Consider the following 22,702-nt stretch of genomic DNA (forward strand, 5'->3'; position numbering starts at 1 on the left):
TCAGCCTCCTTCCCTCCCTATTTAACTCTTTCTCTTGTTTTAGCAGAACATTCTCCAATCTGAAGACAACAAGGAAGTGCCAGGTTTATAAACAAACAAATAACAAGGGACAGTAAGAACCCATCCTTTCGCCTCACAAGCCACAACAATAATTTAACATTTGCTTTTTCCAAATTGCTCTGGCCAGACCTAGTGATCTGTCTGCATGACTTGACTTTGTCTGAAAGCAGTGGTGAGAATTGGGTTGCTCATGATTCTGCGAGGAGAGAGACAGAAAGGCTTGCTTCCACACATAGCCAAGCTGCTATTTGTGATGTGCCGCTCAAGCAACGAGCTCCTCTGGCTGTTTTTGTTTCAAACCAAAGCTTCAGCCATTGGGCAAAATGATATTCTGTGATACAACTAAAGAGAGTTTTGATGGCATTAAAGCATGTTTACAAGGTTTTTAAAAAGAGCTACTCTATGACCCTCTTCGAATGCAACAAAGGCATTTGGCAGCCGTTTGTGGGATAATTAATTGATTAATTAATTCATGAGTTAATTAAGCCACAACTTGCAGGCACATGTGTTGTGCCTGCACTGCTTTCAGTCTCCAGCAACAGTTTGCAAATATGGCAATTGTAGATGGTTTCTTGATATCCAAAATCAAGCACTTGGGGTGGTCATGGACTAAAAAAATCAAATTAATCTTTGGTTTGTTCTTAGGTTAATGGGGATTTTTAACACACAAACAACCCAAAATGCCCAGCTTTGGACATCACAGAAGCACTCTGAAAATGTGGTTTAATTAACCCATAAATGACTGCTGAACACATCTGTTACGTTTGAACAAGTTCTCTGTTATGAACAGCAGTCTAACGCTTTTAGTTATATGGAAATGCCTATTAACATATTCCACGATGGGACTGTGTAATGTCTAAAACCACAGGTATTACATGATAGACTGAGCAAAAAAATCTAGAAATATAGAACATGCATATACATAACTGAGTATATAAATGCACTAATCTGAGTATAAATTATCATGCTTCTTTTAAATATCTGTGCTGAAAATAATAACAAACTATCTTAACTCTCAGGAGTATAATTAGTTTCATATTTAAAGTAGCTGTCTTAGAGTAAATATATAGAATTTACTAACTCATATTCTCTTCCACCTGTGGATTAATTTCTTTGCACTTGAAAAGGCTGTTTGATTGTTTATCAACTTGCTTTGAGTTAGATACCATGCTTTCCGTGGTGGTCAATATATTTACTACCCTATTTTTAGTTGTTTTTAATATACTAGGGATGCAATCTATGGCTCCCATAGTTGTCTTGGTGAAGGGACATAGGACTATTCAGGGTCCCAACTCCAAGCTCCTATGACCTTGGAGCTAGTTCTCTGAAATTCAAGCCACTACCTGACCCCCTCACATGGAAGGAACCCAGATGGCTGCCTCTTCAGGGGCTCAACTGAGCCTCAGAGAAGAGGAAGAAGGGTAAGCTAGGAGAAAAGAAAGAGAAGAGGCTGGGTCTGATGGTTTATGTAGTTCTCTATCAGTACCCTAGCCTCCTTCATTCCCTCCCTCCAGCCCTTCATGCAGATGGCCAAACTGGCATGAAATATATGGCATGAGGTGCTGCAGTCATGGAGATCACAGATAATGCACTATATACCTTGCATTAGATTCACATAAGCTTCTGAATTTGGAGACGTATGTATGTTGGCAGTGGGAAGCATTGGATCACACACTAAGGGCCTAGGCCTATGCATGTTTAGATTGGAAAAAGTCCAGCTTTCCATAGCCAGGTACACTGGCTGGGAATGCTGGGAGCAGCAGGACTTTTTTCTGTCCAAATATGCATAGGATTGGCCCCTAAATCTGCAATCCTACAAACATTTAGGCTGAGTACACATGTGTGGGATACATTGTAAGCCCAAGTCTAGGCATGTTCACTTGGGAGCAGAACCACTCTGAGGATCTAGTTAAATGTGCACAGAGTTGACGCCTATATTATTTTATTGGATCACCACTGTATATAGGAAAATACATCTGTCCATCTATTTAAAGACTCCATGCATAGTTCTCGCTTCCTCCTTCTGCTCTACTAGGTTTAACAATGCATGTAATTATAAGTATTAAAATAATCTCTGGATATCAGGCCTTGGCCTAAGCCAAATATAGAGTTTTCTCTAGTTCTGCCTATGTATGGGCTAGGGATAATTGTTCCTGCTTAGATTTTTAAAAATCTCGAGTATATTTTTGATCACTTTTTCCCTAGCTTCCAGGTGCTTCTAAATTTGGTAAAAGAGAAATAAATCCTGAAGCTTCTATATCACCCCTAATATGACAAAACTCTCCAATGGTCAATTTGGTCTCTGATTCTCTTTGCATCAGAATATTTTGACTGGCATCATGTTATTGCTGACCTATTTGGAATGAGATCAGTATAAGTCTCAGTTACTTCAGTGGCCTTTTTGTCAGGAGAGAAATGATATAAATATTCAGGATCTGTTTGAGAATGTAACCTTCTGATACAACATTGTGAGGGAGAAATTCTTATTCGAGTTCTTTTCTGCAACTGCATGAAAAATACAGTGTGCATTAGAAAGTATACTTCCAAGCAAGTCAGTTACAAGAAAAAAGGGATTGCAAATATTTCAAGACCCTCTTAACAAAAATGCAGTGCACCTTTAAATAACACAGTCATATTTACATGTATCAGACAAAGATGGTGTACACATGTGGGTGACAATTACAAGGATGCATACAAGGATGCATAAGGGGGTCAGGTCATTGGAAGTCGCTCAGATAGATGTAGCAGTGCTGTAGCTCTGAATGAGGTCTAAGTATCCCTTAACCTCAACAACAGTTTAGAAGAGTGGGAATACATGAGGTGAGAAGAGTAGATCCCCTTTGTAGGGATGCTTTGAATTATAGGAAGCATCTGAAATTACTGCCACATATAGTATATTCATACAGATCTCTGAACACAGTGCAAATGTCACTTTTAAGAGCAGATGCATTTTGGAAGTACTTAGCAGATGGTTAATAGAGCCGAGCTGTGGGCAGTCCCTGCTTTGTTTGTTGCAACACACTTGTATTCTCCTTCATCGTTTTGGACTAAATGCCTTATAGTCAGACTGTGATAGCCTCCCGGACTTTCCTCCATACAAAATCTCTCCTCCTGAATCAATGACCCGTTTTTGAACCAGCTGATAGCTGGTTTTGGTGAACCAACTATGAGACATTGGAAATACGCAGAGGTTCCTTTGAAAGAAGCGCAATCAGAAATGTTTTTCACAAACTTTGGAGGTGCCTCTGTCACTTGAAATTCAAAGCTGCAATGGTCTGTGCTCTCCGCTTTAAATTCTATCTGCTCTTCTTTAGATGGCTCAGCAAAAACATCAAAATTAATGTTTACACACGACTCTCCTTCTTCTTCCTGCTCCTGTTCTGTAACAGCTACCAGTCTAACAGCTTTCTGAGAATCATCAATGTCTCGTTCAAACTCAAATTCCAATTCTATTTCTGTCTGAGTTCCATTCTGAATTGTATTATCAACAAGCAAATCGATCTTTTGAGGCCTGTCACTGGGGCTATCCAAACCTGCATCTGTCTCCCCTGCCTCATCTGCCATTGCAATAGACCTCTGGCATTTGGTTACAGCTAAGATGCATTTGCATGTAGCTTCTCCAACAGTATTAACTGCTTTACATAAATACATGCCACTATCAGAATGCCCTACATTCTGAATTTTAAGACTGTGACTTCCATTCTCACTGAAAATATCATACTTCCAAGCATCTGGAGCTATGCACTTGCTCTCCTTAAACCACTGCACTACTGGAGTAGGACGGCCTGCAACTTTACAATGAAACAAAGCCTCAGATTTTTCTGGAACTTCTATGTCAGCAACAGGACTGGTGAATCGTGGAGGCATCTCAGTGATTTCAACATCAATTTTAATATCTTTGTTTTCTCTTTCAGATAAAGCCATTGTGTGTTCTACCAGAGATAAAGGGAGAACGTCAAGAGATACAATCATACTTTGATTATCAGAAGTGGTATCAGGAACAGTGGCTATTTTCACTTGCTTTTCACATTCCTTAATATCAGTTTCATCCAGTTCTACTTCCAGGAGTATTTCCTGGGGAGATGGTGTTCGTGATGCTGAGCCTTGTTCTATATCAAACTCTATAACATGTTGATGAGTTACTGGAGGAGGAAGAGCTAAAGCTCTCCCATCATGGGGCAACACTTCCACTTGTGCAATGCTTTTGGCTTCTCCAATGATATTTACTGCATGGCACATATATACTCCTCCTTCTGTTTTTTGAATGTTATGGATTTCCAGGGTACAAATATTGCTTTCTTTTTGTATACTGACTCTTCGATCTTGTTCAAGCAATGATTTATTTCTGTACCATTTCACATCAGGCATGGGATATCCTATGACTTCTGCAATAAAATGTAATGTGCTATTTTCATAAATCCTTCTTTTAGTCAATGCTTTAATAAATGCAGGTGGCATCTCATTTTCCTTTGGTTCCAATGCTTCACAAGGGGTACCAAACATTTCAGCTCGTAGCTCATCAAGAGAAGAACTCCTTTGTTGCAAAAGAGTGCCAGTGGGTGTTTGATAACACTCTGGTGGTGTATCCTGTCTGATCAGATTTGCAGGAGGCCTCCTTGAATCCATACTTAGTACACCTGAAGGTGTAGAATACCGCTCCTCTGAGGGTGTAGAATACCGTTCCTCTGAGGGTGTAGAATACCGCTCCTCTGAGGGTGTAGAATATCGCTCCTCTGAGGGTGTAGAATACCGCTCCTCTGAGGGTGTAGAATACCGCTCTTCTGAGGGTGTGGAATACAGCTCCTCTGAAGGTGTAGAGTGCCGTTCTGGGCTGCCAACTGGGCTATGATAGGAAGCAAAAGATAAAGGAGATTCAAAGTTCTCCACTGATGAAGGTGGTGTATAGAATCTCTCAGGCTCCGCTGCTTCATCACCACTGATGCTATCAATATCAATAGACATTTCTGATTCAGGAGAAAAAGGGCGGGTCAGCTCTTGCTGTTGATTGTAATAATCATACACAGTACTAAATGTAACATCTTCAACCTCCAGAGATGTGATGGATCCCTCCCGAGTCAGAGTTTTGGATGGGCTGCCTCTGATCTGAGGAGTCTCTTGTTCACCAGCAGCAAGCAAATACTGGGTAAGAGGAAAATCCGTTCCTTCATGAAGAGGAACATGAGGCTCTTGAGTAGTGTCTGTGACAACCTCTTCATTTAGGCTTCCCAGAGAAAAACTGACAGGTTCTGTAGTCTCACGTTGTCTTTCGACTTGGCATCTTGCATTATATTGTTCTTTAAGAATACTTACATCTCCAGCTTCATCTTGGGATACAGGTGGCTCATTTTTTAAAGAAAGAAGAAACTGAGCTAATGAAGGTTCCTTAGCTGAGGTGTCTGATGATACCTGAATAGTTGGTTGCTGTTCCTCAGGCGTTATTTGGGTATGAAAGAGGTTTTCAGTATTGCTTCCATCAAATGAGGAGCTTTTTACTTCTTTGATAAAAGGTGCTTCGCTGTTGGGTGCTTTTTCTTCTGCTACTTTATAAATACTTTGAGCTACTTTTTCATGTGCAGCTTTTTTCAGATCAGTTATGAAGTTATCACTTTCTAGAACTATATTCCCTAGAGAGTTAATATGTTCAGGGATCCCTGCTCCTTTCATGATACTTTGAAAAGGTTGACTGAGCGGGGTAGGTTCTGACAGAACCCCTGTAAAGGCTTTATCTGATAGTTCCTCACCAGAAATCTTTTCCTCATGTTCACAATGGCCATTTGCAACAGCCTCTTGTTCAACAGAAATGCTGCTGGTTTCTAGGGCCATTTTCAGCATTTGTGCTACTGACATCTCTCCTTCGGTTTGCACTTTCTGTTCCTGTGAATTCTCTCCCTCCACCTGTAACTTATAACTCTGATGAAGTTCTTCACATAAAGAAATCCTTTCTTCTGATATATCTGTGCTCTGTAGCTGTTTTGCAATACTTTCTGTTTCTGTAGCCATCATCTCAAAAGCTGACTTCAGATTAAAGGAGCATGCTTCTTTTTCTAATGCATCTGTCTCTTTCAACAAAGACATTTGTGATAAAAAAGCAGCATGTGCTTTTAGATCAAACATGGGTTCTTGAGTTTGTAGTTCTTCTTGGGACAGGGTGACTTCTTTGTGGCCACTGTTTTCATTTGGGTCTTGGCTGTCATTAGAAATCTCTTGAGTGGAAATCAGTTCTTGACCTTGAAAGGATTCCATTACCTCAGAAGCAGAATACAAAAATTTGAGAGAGAGTTCTTCCCGAGACAATTTCTCTTCTTGCTGTTGATCAACATTTTCAGTATTCAGAAATGCTAATTTGAAATGAACATCTTCATTTTCAGAGGGGGTATGTTCCCGACCATTTACTTTTTCTGTTACCCAAGAGTGTGACTCGCCTTGAGCGGAATGGAGTATGTGACGTGCATTTTCTGTGATATGCTGTGTATGGACTTGTGTTATTTCTTCTGTTTCCTGTAGCTGACTATTATTTCCTACAACTGAAGAAGCTTGATTTAAATCAATAATATCATTTTTGAGGGACAATGAATGTTGCTGTGCATTGATTTTTTCCATTATAGGTTCATTTGCTTTGGAAAATTCTTGATCAGAATGTACAATTTTCTTTAAAACTGACATGCTTTTTTGTTCCTTTTCAATTTCCATGCTTTCAGCGATTGAATATTCAGTTTTAATGTGCTTTTTGTCAATAAGTTCTATGTCAGAGTAAGCAGAAACAGAATATCCATGGTCACCAACTAATGCCTTTTCTTCAGCACTGGAATTTAGAGCATCTACAATTACATTTTCCTGATTCTGATCAATATCTTCTACAGGTGGAGAAAGTTGTTTTAAACCAAATGTAACTTGCATTATTGGTTTTGTTTCTTTGCAGATGTTCTGACTGTAACACACCTCTGTCTCAGCACTTCCTATTATTTTGTCTGTGATGGTGTCTGTTACTTTGAAATCTGAACTGTCTTTGACAACAGTTTCCTCCTGCTTTTCGACAACAGTTTCATTATCAATGGAAGGTGGATACAAATCAAAGTCCTTCTTCTCCAGGTGTAATATACTTTCTTGGGTATGGTTTGCTTCCTTTCTAAATTCATGTTCACTAGAAATACCCTGACTAGAATATATGTCTTGTCCTAGAGTTGATATGGTTGTATGTGATGATTCTGTGATCTTGTTTATATCAGTTTCTATTATTTCAGAAACAAAGCATTTCTCTTTAGTGTGTATTTCCTCTGATTTAAGTTGGTTTTGTTCTTTATTGGCATTTTCTGCATTTGAATAAACTGAGTTTTCATTAAGTGAGATTCCAAGTGTATCAACAACTGAATATTGATCTATGGGCTCTTCCATTTGAATTTGTTCTTTAATATTTCTATCATCATTACCTCCAACAGAAAGATTTTGTTTTAACTCAATTTCAGGTATATCTACTTTAGTTTTTTCTATCAGTTCTTCATGGTAATATATTTTTCTCTCTTTTTCCTCACCAAAGTGAGAGATTTTTTCTCCATGGATTGAAAATCCTTCCACTTTGTCAGAAACAGCACTTCTGAATGTTTGCTCTTTTTCAGATCTGAACATTTCTTGCTGCTCACTGACTATTTCTTGCAGATTCATTTTGTTTATATCCCCCAAATCAAGCTGGTCTATTTTAGATGAAATTTGGAATTCATCGTGTATACTTTGCAGATATGGCATACTTGTCTTTTCTTTGGTTGATATATCCTGAGAATTTTTTCTTAACTTGCCCATATGACAGTGGTCCTTCTCACTGAAGTCATGATTTTCTGGCACTGTGTTTAACACAGGACTGAAATAACTGGGATCGACAGTTTCCTTTGCACTTAACTCCTGTTGGAAGGTGCAAATTTGCTCTTTTATTTCCTTAAATGGCATGTCTTTAACTTGGTTTTGCTCAGAAGAACCTATTAACTTGCTATCGAAAGGTAAGTCTGGTCCTGAAATAATGGCTACTTTTTGTTCTTCTGCTGCCTTTGAGTCTTTTCCTTTAGTTATGCCTTTTTGGATCTGGAATTCTGAGTTTTCAGTTTCATCAGAAAGTAAGGACTTCATTACATCATTTAGATAAATAGGTAGCTGGGATTCCATTTCTTTAGATGGTATGCAAGTTTCTTCACCTGAGACATCAAGTGTACTAACATTATGGAACTCCTGACTTCCAGAATACGCCTTATCACCAAAACGTCTTTCCAACCATCCTATAGAGGATTCACAATAATAGTCCAGATGTTCTTTTGCAATATGTTCCTGGACTTGTTTGATTTGCTTTTGAACAGCATTGAGTTTAGTTTGTTCTATGTTACTGGAAAATATTTCCATAGTGGGTTCTACTGAGACATCGCAAATTGTTTCTACTACCCCAGCTTTGTTCTCAGCAACACATTTGTATGTGCCAGCATCAGATATGGAAAGCTTGAAGATACACAGTCTGTAAATGCCATCTTCCTCCTCAAAGCAAAAGTGTTCAGTGGGAATCAAAGCCTCATCATTCTGAAACCATGTTACAATTGGCAGAGGTTCTGCAGATATTAAGCATTCAAGTGCAACTGAATCTCCTTCTTTACAGCTAACATGTTTTTTAAGTTCTTTTATGATTCTGGGGGGTTCATGGACCACATCAAATGAAAATTTAAATTTATGTTTTACCCCTGCAGAAGTTTGTTCTTCAGGGACCTCTTCTGGCACAAATTCAACACGTTGAATTATTTCTTTACGTTCCTCATCTTGTTCTGGAGTTGGTGTTGGAGCAGTTATTTTGATTTCTACAGGAAGGGAAAGACGGTCGGGATCTGAAATACGTCTGGGAAGGTGAACTGGTGGAAGCAGAAGAGTTGCTCTACTGTCAGTGCCTAAAGCTGTGACATCCTTTCTTTCAATGTTGAATGCAAAACTGAGTTGTTGTTCTTCTGTATAGTCTGGCAATAACTCAACTTTACATATACTGAGAGGTTCCTGTTCCAATTTCTCTTTTCTTTTCACTTTAAGCATACATGAAGTTGTAGAAGTTCCATACTGGTTAAATATCACGCAGGTAACAGGCCCGTCCTGATCACAGTTAACGGTTGGAAATGTCAGCATGGAATGATTTTCTGCTGTGACAATGGTGCATTCTTGGCTACGTGGCAATGGTTTGTCATTGTTATACCAACCGACTGTGACATGTGGATAGCCTTGGAAATCACAATTAAAAATACAGCTGTCCCCTTCATTTACTTCTTGAGATTCAATTCCATGAATAAAGAAAGGGGCACATGGCTCCAGGTATTTTGGAAGATGGCTCTCCAATTTTACAGGGGGTTCTGTGATTGTGGTTGTGATTTCAGTGACCTCATCCCGTACATCCTCTCTGGCTTCAAGGGAGCGTATTTTCAGTGTTGCAGCTTCTATACTTTTGCTCACTCCCCTGTTCTCATCAACAGCTGCTGTTTCATTAACATTAAGTGTGATTGTCTCAGACATCACTACTTCAGGTTTTCTTATTTCACTGGCATCATCAGTCAATAGTACATAAAACAGGGGTGATGGATTTTTCTTACCAGCTTTTGTTGTATCTTCAGCATGTACTTGTACTTTGGTGTTCATTGTTGTTTCATCTGATTTTTCTTGGGCATAAGTGACGTTCACCCATTTTTTGTTCCACATTGTTCCTGAAATGTGTTCCGGAACTTGTTGCTCCTTTGACCCTTTCAAAGCGATTGCTTTTTGTTTTTGGAAAGTTGCTTCTCTTTTGCTTCTGTAATCTAACTCTTGGGGAATCTGGGGAGGCTCAGAAAGACCCACTATTTGTTCCATTCTAATCTTAAATTCTTCTGATGGTGCCTGAATCTCTCTATTAGAATTTCCTATGCGCATTTCTTCAATGTCTAACATCGTAGATAATTTGGATTTGTCATTAATTTGCTCTATTGTTTGGAAAACAGATCCCTTTTTCTCTTCCTGAGGTCCTGTGCAGACTGAATGGGCAGGCAAGCCTTTATTATCCCTAAATCTCACAGTTCTCACAGATGCAAGCTGTACCTCAGCTGATCCCTGTGCTTGGTGCACTTTCCTCTTCTCCAGCACAGCTTTTTTTGCCTCACGAAGGCGCTGTAGCTTTAGTTTTATTTCCTCATCAAGCAAGGCCTCTTTTTCAATTTCTCCTCCAACTGAATGCTTTTTCCTTACCCTCTCCTTGTCATACACAAATTCTTTTCTTAGAGAAGGGAAAGTTTCAAAGCTTATGGTCCTTACAATTCCCTTGGTGGGGGACAAAGCTGACAATAATTTCTCAGTCTCATGCCCCTTGTCAAATGGAGAACCTATGCATCTCAGGTCAACCTTAAGCCTATCATCTCTCCTTTTCTGCACCAGATGTTCTATATGTTCACGGGTACGCTCTGACTTTCTCAGAAACTCTAGATATGTGGCATTTTGTTCCATACCATGTGCTACCAACAAGGATGCTGTGGACTCAGCAGAACCCTCACTATTAATAGCAAAAATCTTATAGCTCCCTGAATCCCTTTCTTGAACGTCTTTAACTTCTAAACTAGAGCTGTGCATATCTAAACGGCTCTCAGTCTTCATTATTCGGCGGAGGCTTTGGGGGATTTGCCTGTTATTATGAAACCATGTTATTTGGGGTAAAGGATAAGCCCTTAATTTACATTGGAAAATGGCTGGCTCTCCTACCAAAACAGATCTATATTTCAACTTTTCTTTGAAAGAAGGTTTCTTTTTCTCAGACGAGGAATGCATAGATGAGACGCTACTTGCACACTTCTGATTGGACAGAGACTCTTGGCCCAGAAGATCTTCAGACTCAGCAAACAGATCTTGCTTGCCTGCTGAATTTTCTGAATAGTCTGGTTCTTCATTGAAGAATAATTCTGCAAGAGAATGCCATGACGTTACAGTGTACTCTGCTCTTTCTGTTACATATTTTTAGAAAAAATGAAAATAAATGATATAGCTATAAATGACATTAAATAATGTGCATGCTAAAGATTCAACACAAATCCATAAAAAAAATTCACTCACCATATTTGTTCGAATAAACGCAACGCCTTGCTCTGTTTTAAAGATTCTGACACGAAAATCGTTCGTTGTCGGTTCTTTCTTCCAACTGTGGAAATTTCTTCATCAAGAAGCAAAAATGAATCTCAAAATAACATGTTCTTGTGAGTGCATGTTTCACTGCCCGAAAAGCTTTTAATTTTTTTTAAAAAAAATTGAGTCTCTTTTGTTTGCAAAGGGGTGAAGTAGGGGGAATCTTACCTGACTTGCAGACAGTAGAATAAACGCCCTTTCTGATCCCTTTCATTGTGGATTAAAATGGCCAAACAATTGAAAAGATTGTTTCCAAAGATAAGAAAAAATGTAAACTGTAAGTAATTTGCTAAAATGAAATGAGAAGGCGTTTATTCGAACTAATACAGCTACTAACTTCAGAGCGTTATGCAAAAATAAAAAAGGAAAAAAGAAAAGAAAAAAGGAAGCAAGCAACATGGACCAACTATGCTATCTGCAAGCCAGTGTAAGAAATTCATCACGGAGAATTAATCTCATGTCATGAAACGGGAGGGCACAATAGAAACAAACAGGTCACTCTCCAATCTTGCATAAGACCACTGCTTAAACTTATGAAACCCCAGGGTTTGTTGATCAATTAATGTTATAGTACTCATGTAGTTTACAAACATTTTCAGGAATTCAGCCTAATTTCACATGTCCCATGCATTAGATGAAGGTATAGGAAAGAAAAGCTTTTGCAACCAGCTGCACAGCATGTAGTGAAAGTAAAGATGGCAAATCTGTAAAATGGAAGTTTTAAATTGACTTTAAAACTTGTTCTCTTTTGTAGTGCAGGTTATCCTTAGCATATTTCAAAACATAGCAAAACATGCGGCATATTCAGATATGCTTCAGGATATGTTTCATTGCCTTCATCATAAAGGGAAGCTTCTCAAAGTGGTTACAGTTTCTTTATGCTAACCCTTTGCTCCAGTTTAACATTTCTTGGTGACTGTACCTTTAACTTCCATCTCAATCTGCTGTTCTATCTTCTCCTGAAGCACTTTTTCCAGGGCTGTAAAAATGAAAAAGGGTCATGCTTAATCAATGGCACATGAAATACGGTAGGGAAAATAAAATTTTGATTTGTAATGCATTGATAGAAAAATCCACACTAACAGACATACACATACATGCCAGGAAATGCTTGATAGGTCGAAACGAAACCGTATGCTAAAGTATTGTCTATTTTTTTCTACAGCATTTTAAAAGGACTTCTTTTTCTCTTTTTCTTTTGTGGGGACAGGGGGTAATTCAACATGCCTTTAACATGCCTTTAACACTGTGAGGGAAATATTCAGCCATCCACAGTCGTTTATCGCAGACTGGGGATCAAACCGGTTTCAATGCAATGGTGGTATGCAGAAGGAAGTTGTATATGGAAGGAACATGCAGTTGCCAACCTGTCACTCTCAGATGTGTGCTGCACTCGGCTTGTCCCGCAGAATTAATTATTCTGCACTTGTATGTACCCCTCTGATTCTCATTAACTTTCAGTAATTTTAAACTGCACAGAGGACCATCATGCCTTAAAGAACACACTGCAGATTCCTCAACTATTAGCTGGTTATACAGCCAGATGACACAAGGTGTTGGTACACCTTTGATTACACAGAAAAGTGAGACATCATCTCCATGTTTTACAAAGGTTTCTGGGGGCAGAGCTTCCAGGAAGACTGGTACGGTGGCACCAGTTTCTATAATGTCTTCGCATGGCACAACATCAGGGTAATAGTCTCTGATCCTTTGTTTCTCGGTGTCTTGTATCCTTTCAGATGAAGATACTGAGATGCTTGATGTTTCCGTGGAAGAAGACTCTTGTTTGTATTCATAGGCTGTTTTAATCTGAGACTCTTTGACTGTTTTTATACTTTTAGTATCTGAGTCAAGGGTAATTTTTGTTACTGTTCTGGCTTGTGCTTCTTTAGCTAGGTAAGAATAAAGTTAGGATAAGATTAGATTTTTGCTGCAATCAAAATCTATACTTACAAAAAAAAGTATAAAAAGCCATTAGTGTGGTAAAATGAATGTTCAGCAGGTTAGTGCAAAAACAATAGAATATTAAGGGTTTTTTTTACTTTCTGTTCTGCATTTAAGAGCTTTATTCATGCTAGGTTGTATTAGATCCATGGATTTGTGCCATTGACATTAGAGGGATTAGACTTAGTCAATGCATATATACAAATGCATTTTCTGTTTTAGTCAAAGCTTCTTCCTCATTGTCTAGAAGGGCAGCTATAGATGAACAGTTCTTCACTGATGTGTAAAAAAAGTTAGGAAATCAGCAATGCTTCGCTTTCAAGATGATGCCCCTGCTCTTCTAATTGTGCAGCTGTTCCCATATCAGGAGTAATGAGAAGAGAACCAGAGCATTATCGGTCTTCGGAAGAAGAACAAATTGATGTTCAGGCACAAGGAGGAAATATCAGAGGTGGACAATTTTTTCTATTTTTTAAGGGCAATATAGGTGCAATCCAATGGTGACTTAAGCATACTCCCCTAGGGTCTAAGGGTTTTTTCAGATTACCCTTCCAAGGCCATAGATACTGCTATGACTTTGGGAAGGGAATCCAATACTATCCTCCCCTTTTTAGCCACTGTGAAGAACCATGCTATCTGATCTGTGGGCTTGCAAATGCAGCTGTGTGGGACTTCACAGTGGTCAAGAGGCAGCATGCTTGTGGTGGGAAGGGGAAAGATGAGAAGAAGGGAGGCTATGAAAACTCCTGTCTCCTCCAGCTCCAGCCACCCAACCCTAACACACCTCCTCCAGATGGGCCCAGAGGCCCAACTAGAGCAAAAACAAAAACAAGAGGAGGATGAAGAGGAAAAAACAACCTCTGGTGCTCCTCTTCCTCTGTCAGCTGCACTCAGAAACCTCCCAGATCAGAGGCTTCTTTCTAATAGACAGCAGCCTTATAGGGCTGCATCCTTACTGCATGTCAAGGGGAGAGGCAATGCGATGAAATAAAGCATGGCACAATTGACAGCATCCATCATCTGATGCGGAATAGAATGGAAAGGAAACTAAATGGCATGTGTGCTTACTTGTAAGGATGAATACATTAGGGTGGCCAATAAAAGTGAAACAAGATGTGAAAGTCTGATTATGATGAAAATCTGAATAGTCATTAATACAAAAAAAAAAGTTCTTCCCAGAACAAGCAGTGTATGATTACACATTTCAGAAAAACCCTATGTTAGGATCTGCTTAGGGGCATCTTGGCAAACTTGTTGCCTTGCAGCTTTTTCAGTCACAACTCCCAGTATTTCTGACCTTTGGCTATGCTGGTTGGGAAAGATGGGAATTGAATTCCAGAACAGCTGGACCTGTCCTCTTCTTCCCTTTGATCAAAAGGTCACTTTCAAATCACTTCAGCATTTCACTCCAAATGATTAACTCATACATTGGATATGAACCCAATACTTCAGTGACTTACTGGGGAGAGGCATGAAGCCCGCTCTATAAACAAGTTATACAGATTATCTGTGCAAATTAGTGATTTATGAATAATGCCCTAAATGCAGAGGATAGTGGGGAGGTGGGACCAAAAATTATGACTTTAAATTAAAAGCTAGGACTGAAGCCATAAGCAGTGATGATGAGAATGAAATGAAATAAGTCACACAATGTTAACAATCATAATAACCACCTTCTATTGTTAGTATAGCTGTTGTTGTTACTTCTCCAAAGTTGTTACGAATAGTACAACTGTACAATCCTTGATCTAAAAGCTGGACATTAAGAATGGTGAGGAAAATAACACTTCCATTCTGGGACAGCCTTATTCGTTCAGACTCTTGTACTGTTCTTCCTTCGTGGGTCCACAAAATGTCAGAAAAGTTCTCACTTTCCAAAGCACACATAAATTGAGCGGTATCGCCACATCTCACAGTGAGATCATGAAGCTTCAGAAGAATTTTTGGTGGAGTTTCTCTCAGTACTTGAATTGAGGTTGTAGACACCATGGTATTTTCTGACTTCTGTGTAATGGCTGAAGTTTGATGAATTTCTACTTCTTTGCCAGCTGCAGCTTTCACAGTTCCAGAAATAGGTCCGAAGGCCTGCACAACCATTTCCCGTGATGGCTCTTGCACAGATTTAATTTCTTTTACATAAATTTTGGTTTCCTTCTTTGCAAAAGGGGAAGCAATATGCACTTCTGATTTTGCCTGGATAGACTCTCTTACGTCTTTCACAGAACTTTGCCTATCTAAGGCTTGCACTGTGTAATCAAGTAACAGAACATATGATTAATACCTAATACACTTCAATGGGGCCTAGTTAGAAACAAAATGATATGTTATAGATGATGAGAATGAAATATGCTATCTCCCTTTGAAAGCCTAGCATGCCAGTGCATTCATTAAGGGCACCCTCTCTAGTCAGCATCATACATAAAGAAAACCGAGTCACAATGATGGATGAAAAATGAAATGTGCTCGTAATGGGAATGTGTGGTAGATATCTGTCTCTTCTTTTCTCTGTGATTGTCCATGGCAATTGAAGGCATTTGTGACACCCTAACAGGACATTTCTTATGTCCTGCCTCTTGTTTCCCTTTAAAACCGAGTAGAGCAAACCTCAGAGAATGCTACTAACTGCCAACAACTCACTGTGTCAAATTGTGCATTTATTTAGTCTGCTAAACTATCTGGACTAACTTGAGCTATATAGCTAGGATAGGACACTTGAAAGAACAAGAAACAAGAGTGGTTTATTGGGTTACTGCTTGGACTATCAACATTAGTGACAGTACTGCTACTTCTAAAAAAAGTGGAATGAGGAAAAGAAGGTGATTAGTCACAGTGTAGAAAGTGTGTCTTATGCAACAAACGGAATCCCTAAGAACAAAAATGGGGCTTTACCTTCAGCAGTCACTGTAAGTGTAGCTGTACAAGTTGCTTCTCCAGCACTATTTCTTGCTTTGCAAGAGTACTGCCCGGCATGTTCTGAGAAAGCATCTACTATTATCAATATGGCTGTGCCTGTAGACTCATCAAAATGGAAAACTATGTCTTTTGTTGGCAACATTAGCTGTTGGTTATGAAACCAGAGGATTTCTGGTTTTGGCATAGCAGAAACCCTGGCTTGAAATCTGACTGTTTCCCCGCTGCATACGCTACAGCTCGAAATAGGCTGGATAAAGATGGGCCTTTGGCCAACGGGTTCCTTCTTAATGGAAACAGTTGAAGAAACATGCCTTTCGGTATATGAGGTAACTTCTTCAAACTTAAACCCTGAAAAGAAGCATGCCAACTTTTAATTTCTTACCCTGTACACCAGTCAACCTTCTCTTACGGGCCTACATCTCTTTCATTCTCTTAAACTGACACTGTAGATTCAATGTAGATTTCTATACTCCTCTTTCCCTAGTGACAATGTTTTAGCTCTGATGCAAGTGGAACAGAAAATAAAACATTTGGATATACCTTGAAATGAAATGTATAACATTTTTTTTCAAGTCTGTGCCTCACATGTGAATTATTGCTTCCTATCACAAATATTCACATTTGAATTGGCATCATGTGAGTGAATTCAGTTCCTAGGTCTTAAGATATGTTACAAATCATCCCGGATACATTAGCCTGAGAAACTGCCAATAATAACAATAATAATACATCTAGTCTGGATCATTTGCTTTTTAAAATGTATTGGGGTGTTAATATATGCATTTACACATATCCCTTCCTACTTTCATTGTATAAGGCTCTCCAATTTTGTAACCCAAGTGCAAGTTCAACAATATTACCAATGCCCAATTATTACATTATTTAATATATTATAAGTATAATCCTATGCGTGTTTAGACAGAAAAAATCCTGTAACTCCCAGTGTTCACCATATAGAAGGAGAATGCTTGCAGCTCTAGGACTTTTTCCTGTCTAAACTTGCAAAGGGTTGTATGCTAAGGCATCATGGCTGGGATCCAAAGAGCTCACTTAGACATTGCTGGTGGCTTGGGCGATGCCATAAGGGCACTTGATTTTGTTCTTCATTCTCATGCCCTATTTGGGCTGTTTCAGGAATTTACTCTTTGCAAGACCTTCTGTGAAATGACATGATCCACACTCCTTGGATCAAGTCTTAGCTACCTATGGGCTTTAGCAGTTCTCCAAATGTTACACTGCAATTCATGGCACGTTACTTCTTTTAAGATAAAATATATATTTAGATTACTATTTTGACAGTGAAAATATGCATTTAAATATACATTAAAATGTATTTAAATATATATATGTGAAATTTTAAAGCAAATTAACGTGATAATATAATAGAACGATGGGTGAAAATATATGAAAGCGCAGACAAAATGAAAATAGATTTACACATCATGCTCTCTTTTAAACTTCACCTCACTCCCAGACCAGAACTAGATATCATGGCACATGTGTGGCTGCAACTGAAACCCATCCAACCTTTGTTCTCCTCTGTAACATATACTAATGCAAAAGTCCTGATGTGACATCATTTTGTAGGGAGTTTCTTCACTTGAACATTTTCATCAGTGCTCTTAAAATGTACTCATCATACATTTTGCATTTCTAGATATTACAGGCCCAGGGCTGCTGCTCCCCCCACCCCTGCCCCGCATTGCTGCACTGTGCCATCTACATGTATTTCTGGTTTCAGGATCAAATTCGTACACCACATAGCATAGAAGTATGTGGGGAAGTGGTATATTTTGAGAAATATCCCTCCAAATCCCTATTGAGCATATTAATCTGGTGGCACAGTTCTTTGGATCCTGGCCTGTGCCACTTTCAAAATGGTATTTGACATTAAAAAAAAGATGGACATTCACCTCTGTCAGGGAGGATTCCCCCTCCCCATTGGTACATGCTGAATGCTAATTGGAAACGGAATGGGAAAGTGAAAGGAATGGAACACTGGACAAATTTGCAATGATGTAGTGCAGGTCTTATACTGTGGAGACGAAGTGGACATTGTGGACATCAGACGATGGGACTGATTATTTGAGTTAAAAGACTGTGACATGACAGCAATTACATAGAAGTTTAAGAAATAATATTAGTGCTAAAACACATGCAAAACTGAAGCGTGCCTATGTAGACAGCACATTGTACCTTCCAGCCTCAGTGTAGCAGTGCTAGACACCTGGCCAACAGAATTGCTGGCAACAAAGGTGTAAATTCCTTCATCTTCTGGATACGCTTCTGCAATTTCCAGTTGGTAAGTGTCTTCAAACTGAGTCATCCTAAAGAAGCGGGATGGCTTGATCTCTTTGTCTTTGCTATACCAAGATACTTTGAGATCTGCACAAGTGAAAATAAACAAAATGAAAACATGAGATGCATTGAAGCTTTCTGGTATCATTCTCTCTGGGCAACTTGTTGAAACAGCTGAAAACTTGGTAATGTTTCTCTGGATGGAACTAAATAAAGTGATATTTTGCTCTTTTAAGCAACAACCTCATAATGAATTCTTTCCCATTTCCTATATCATTTAGTCAGACTAATCCCTGTCTGCCATTACTCCTGACAGCAACAACCACTGACACAGAGCAGAGAGCAAGGAAATTGTGCAGCTAAATCTGGTTACAAAGTTACAGAGAGAGGCAATGTGTATTACTCTGCCTTTGTGTACACGGTGTGTGTTGTGTGTGCATGTGCGTGAGTGTATGTGTGCATATTTTGATCTGTATCAGTTGATCAAGGAGCATAAACATTTTGCATGATTTTGTTAAACTGACCTGTCCCTGTAACTCGGCACTGAAAATAAGTAGGCTGCCCCTCAGAGGTAACAGCGTCACGTAGTGGTGTGATAATAGTAGGTGGGTAAACTGGTACTTCTACATCAGGAGAAACAACTTCTGGAACTAAAGAAAAAGACCAAAAAAATATTATCAGCCTCTATGTGGAAGAGCGTACATCAGAAAACATGGATAATGCCATTTTCAAATATGCTTGAGAGGGATGAGAGAGCTTGCCTTCCACTGAAAGGGATGCTGAAGAGGTGGCAACACCGTAGTCATTCCTTGCTTCTATCGTGTAGACAGCAGCATCTTCAGGGAAACTCTCGATCAGCAACAGAGTGTATTCCTGGGCATCATGAAGGAACTTGACCTTAAAGCCTGGGGAAAGAGGCTGTTCATCTTTGTACCATGAGATCTTGGGCTGAGGTTTGCCTGACACTACAGCACAGAAACGGGCTGGCTTGCCAGACTCCACAGTGGCTGGTTGAAGCTCCTTTACAATCTGGGGTGGCTCTGGAGCTGCACATAAAAACATACAATAATCTGAATACGTTCTCTGCCATTTCCAGCTTCCTCTGTTAAACACATTTGTTATCAGTTTGTTAGGAATCTATAGCCAATGAGGCGTGGGAACAAAGAAAGTGGATCTGGTTGTGGGAGGACTGGTTTCTGTTCAGCGACAAAGCTCAACAGGCACTCCTGGGCAATGTGCAAAGACTAGCCACACAGACTGCATGCAAAAGTTGCATGTTTGAATCTCCCCCTTCATTAAAAATGTCTTGCATGTAGGAAACAAAACCATCAGGAAGCATAAGAAAGAACCCTTTTCCATGCCATCTGGATGTGGGGACATTCAAACATATGATGCCCCAATATAGGCACTTGGGGTAACATGCATCAAATGTCAGTTGCAACAATTTTGGAGTGCACTTTGACCTCCTTTTTAATGGGAAGACCCACAAATATTCCATGTTCAGATCTGTATGCTAACTGGGGCATCTTGTGATATATGAGCCTGAGCCCATCAGGTAGTACTCTGAGATGCACAGAAGCCAGTCAACTCCCAGTGTCTTCAGATATAGTTTAAAGTTGTTCACATAGAGAACAACGATTAAAAATCCAGTGAAACAAATCTCTAAGCCAGACATACCATTCACATGGAGAGTGATGGAACTCCTGTTTTTTCCCGCTAAAAAGGTATATTCTCCAGCATCTGTATAACTAGTTTCAGTGATGATCATTCGGTGGACTCTTCTTTCCACCACATAGCGGTACCTCTCCTCAATCTGGAAGTTGATCTCAATTCCATTTTTATACCAGTGAGCATCAATGTCATCTTCATTGACCTCAAATTCTACCACAGCTCGTTGTCTCTCAATGACCTGTCAGTAAACCAAAGCAAAGCATGAGAGAGTGTCCATCCCAGTTTGCCCATCTGCTGTCATGCAATTACAGCTGTGTAAAGTGAGAGTTGGGATGTGCTCACTGGCCCTCCCATCACTGTGGTGGCCCATTCCGCATTCCAGCTGCTCTCTGTGTGCTGGAGGGAGAACGGCTCTATGTGTGTAGGCCCTGCACAATTTAGAAACTCAGCCACACAAGAAGCAGGCTCTGCTGCAGACCTTTCCTTCCTGCTGCAGGTGGATGGGCAACAGGAAGCAAAGGAGGGGAGAGAGCCAATGAAGGTAGTCCCATTCTGCTTCCTAATACAACTGTGATTGCATGAGAGAATGCTGGAAATAGCATTCTTAAACAGGGATTTCATTTCCCTCCCACTGCATTTGGTTTCAAAAAGAAGAGATGAGGACTGGCCACGGAATCTTGCAGTATATCGAATAGAACCCCAGAGTGCTTCCTTAGTAGAATGCTTTTGATTAAAGTTCCAACTATTGATTTATTACATTTATTTACCACCCAATAGCTGAAGCTCTCTAGCCTCAAACAGAGTCTAGTAGCAATGTGTGGGGCTAGTGGAACAGAATGTCTGGAGCAGGGAAAGGGAAATGGTGTTTTTAGTTTGTTCCTTCTGAACTCACCATACAGAACAAGGAACAGGTTTTTCAGAACCTCAGGCTGTGTGGACTTTTGGAGGATTTTTTTTAACTTCATCCTATGTATCTGCCCCTGCCCCTAAACCTAGTTCTAATTCCCACTTCCAAAACACTGTAGGCTGATAAGGACTCAATACAGTCTATTTATTTATTTATTTATTTATTAAAACATTTTTATGCCTATCCATTTCCCTTCCTTTCTTTTAGTTTTCTTTCTTATATTTTCATTTTTCCAATGGGCAGTCTCACCATTCCAGGGTTTTTAGATAACCATAGGCTGTTGGGCTGTTTTTTAGCTTTTCTTTTAGTTTACCAATTAATAATAATAATTGTTATTTGTTCCTCTTGTCGTTGTGTTGTTATATATCAGAAGGATGGCACAGCACATTATGATCAAGCTCTAGGACAAGGGGATAAGTCAATGTTTGGTACTAAGTTTTAGGTTTTCCTGAATTTGTTCATTTGCTTTGCAAAACTGAAATTTCTATTATCAGATGCAGGTACTATACCTGAACATTTTTTTGGAGGCTTCTAATGCGAACATCACGCCCTTCCACTACCAAATTGGCAGTAGACATATTTCCTCCTGCCACAACTGTATACTTCCCAGAATCAGACATCTTTGTGGAAGTAATCAGAAGACGATGAACATATCTTTCCCTTTGAAGTTTCATTCTAAAAAATATCCAAATAAAGGAAATTTAGAAAGAAAAACATATAGAATACATGGGGTGGTCTCCAAATAGAGACATGTTTTCTGTTTGTTTTCAACTGACATGAACCCTGTCTCCTTTCAATTCCCTTCCTCATCTTATTGGGGTACAGTCTGGGTAGGCGGTCTATCCATACATCATTCAAAGAGTAATAAAATGGTAGGCTTCATTACCACTTTCTAGTTTGTTTTGTTTTGGGGTGGCTCACAAATACAACAGTCAGACTGGCACATAATTTTTGCTAGTTCTTTACATCATTGGGTTGAATGAAGGTCTCACATTTTTATTAGCACAGAAACAACACAGCAACAGATTATTAAACTTAGCATACCAAAAACTGTATGCTCTAAAATGAGCTGATGAAATGATCACTTGCTCAGGGAAATGACATTCATTCATTCTTTCATTAAAAATATTTTTACCCTGTTCTATACAAAAATCATCCCAGGATGGCTTACAATAATTAAAACAATAATAATTACAATAAAACAATAATAATTACAATAAATAAAACAATAAATAAACAAAGCAATAAACAAACAACATTCATAACACCAACAAAAATAAAATGCAACTGTTGATATTAAAAACCATTTAAAATTCCTTAATCCTTAAAATAATAATAATGGGTAAATAAAAAGGTGACTTTCTCGGTGTGTGACAGTCCCCTACTTATCCTCTGACACATAACCTCTGAACAAAGATCAACTTTACACTGCCCAGCTGATAGCCGGGGCAGGATTGGCCCAAGATGTTTTGCTGCCTGAGGAGCAGCAGCAAATGGTCAAGATGTGTAGTAACTGAGGGCAGTCAGGTTCTTTTCGCACCAGAGGCAGAAATTTTTAGAAGCACCTATCCCTCTCCCTGTCAGCCGAAAAACAAGTACAATAGCATCACTAACAGTATGGTGCCCTTTCACAGCATCCCAAATCAGTTGCTTAAGCTGAGGCAGCTGCTTCACTCTGCTTCAGGCAGAGCCAGTCCTGATGAGAAACCCAGGCATCCGATTCAATGCAAGGGGACAGTTGCCCCAGACTCAGAGAAG

The 22,702-nt window shown here is 39.3% G+C and overlaps 1 protein-coding gene across 50 annotated transcripts in view; it reads right to left on the reverse strand.

Annotated features, from left to right (window-relative positions):
- TTN (titin) overlaps positions 1 to 22,702 on the reverse strand; it is a 283,766-nt gene that overhangs the window by 210,849 nt on the left and 50,215 nt on the right. For 49 of the 50 annotated variants that reach the window (XM_044426908.1, XM_044426892.1, XM_044426933.1 and 46 more), the window contains 7 exons: positions 21,454 to 21,619; positions 20,044 to 20,275; positions 19,128 to 19,412; positions 18,891 to 19,016; positions 18,265 to 18,453; positions 16,045 to 16,416; positions 12,134 to 12,190 (listed from right to left, as the gene is read on the reverse strand). In XM_044426908.1, the coding sequence (XP_044282843.1) occupies positions 12,134 to 12,190; positions 16,045 to 16,416; positions 18,265 to 18,453; positions 18,891 to 19,016; positions 19,128 to 19,412; positions 20,044 to 20,275; positions 21,454 to 21,619 (1,427 nt within the window). The remainder of the gene's footprint in view (positions 1 to 12,133; positions 12,191 to 16,044; positions 16,417 to 18,264; positions 18,454 to 18,890; positions 19,017 to 19,127; positions 19,413 to 20,043; positions 20,276 to 21,453; positions 21,620 to 22,702) is intronic. The other variant, XM_044426914.1, reaches the window with a different exon arrangement.

This window comes from Varanus komodoensis, unplaced genomic scaffold (genome assembly GCF_004798865.1).
Source record: "Varanus komodoensis strain SLA01 unplaced genomic scaffold, ASM479886v1 scaffold18_1, whole genome shotgun sequence".
Lineage (NCBI taxonomy): Eukaryota > Metazoa > Chordata > Lepidosauria > Squamata > Varanidae > Varanus > Varanus komodoensis.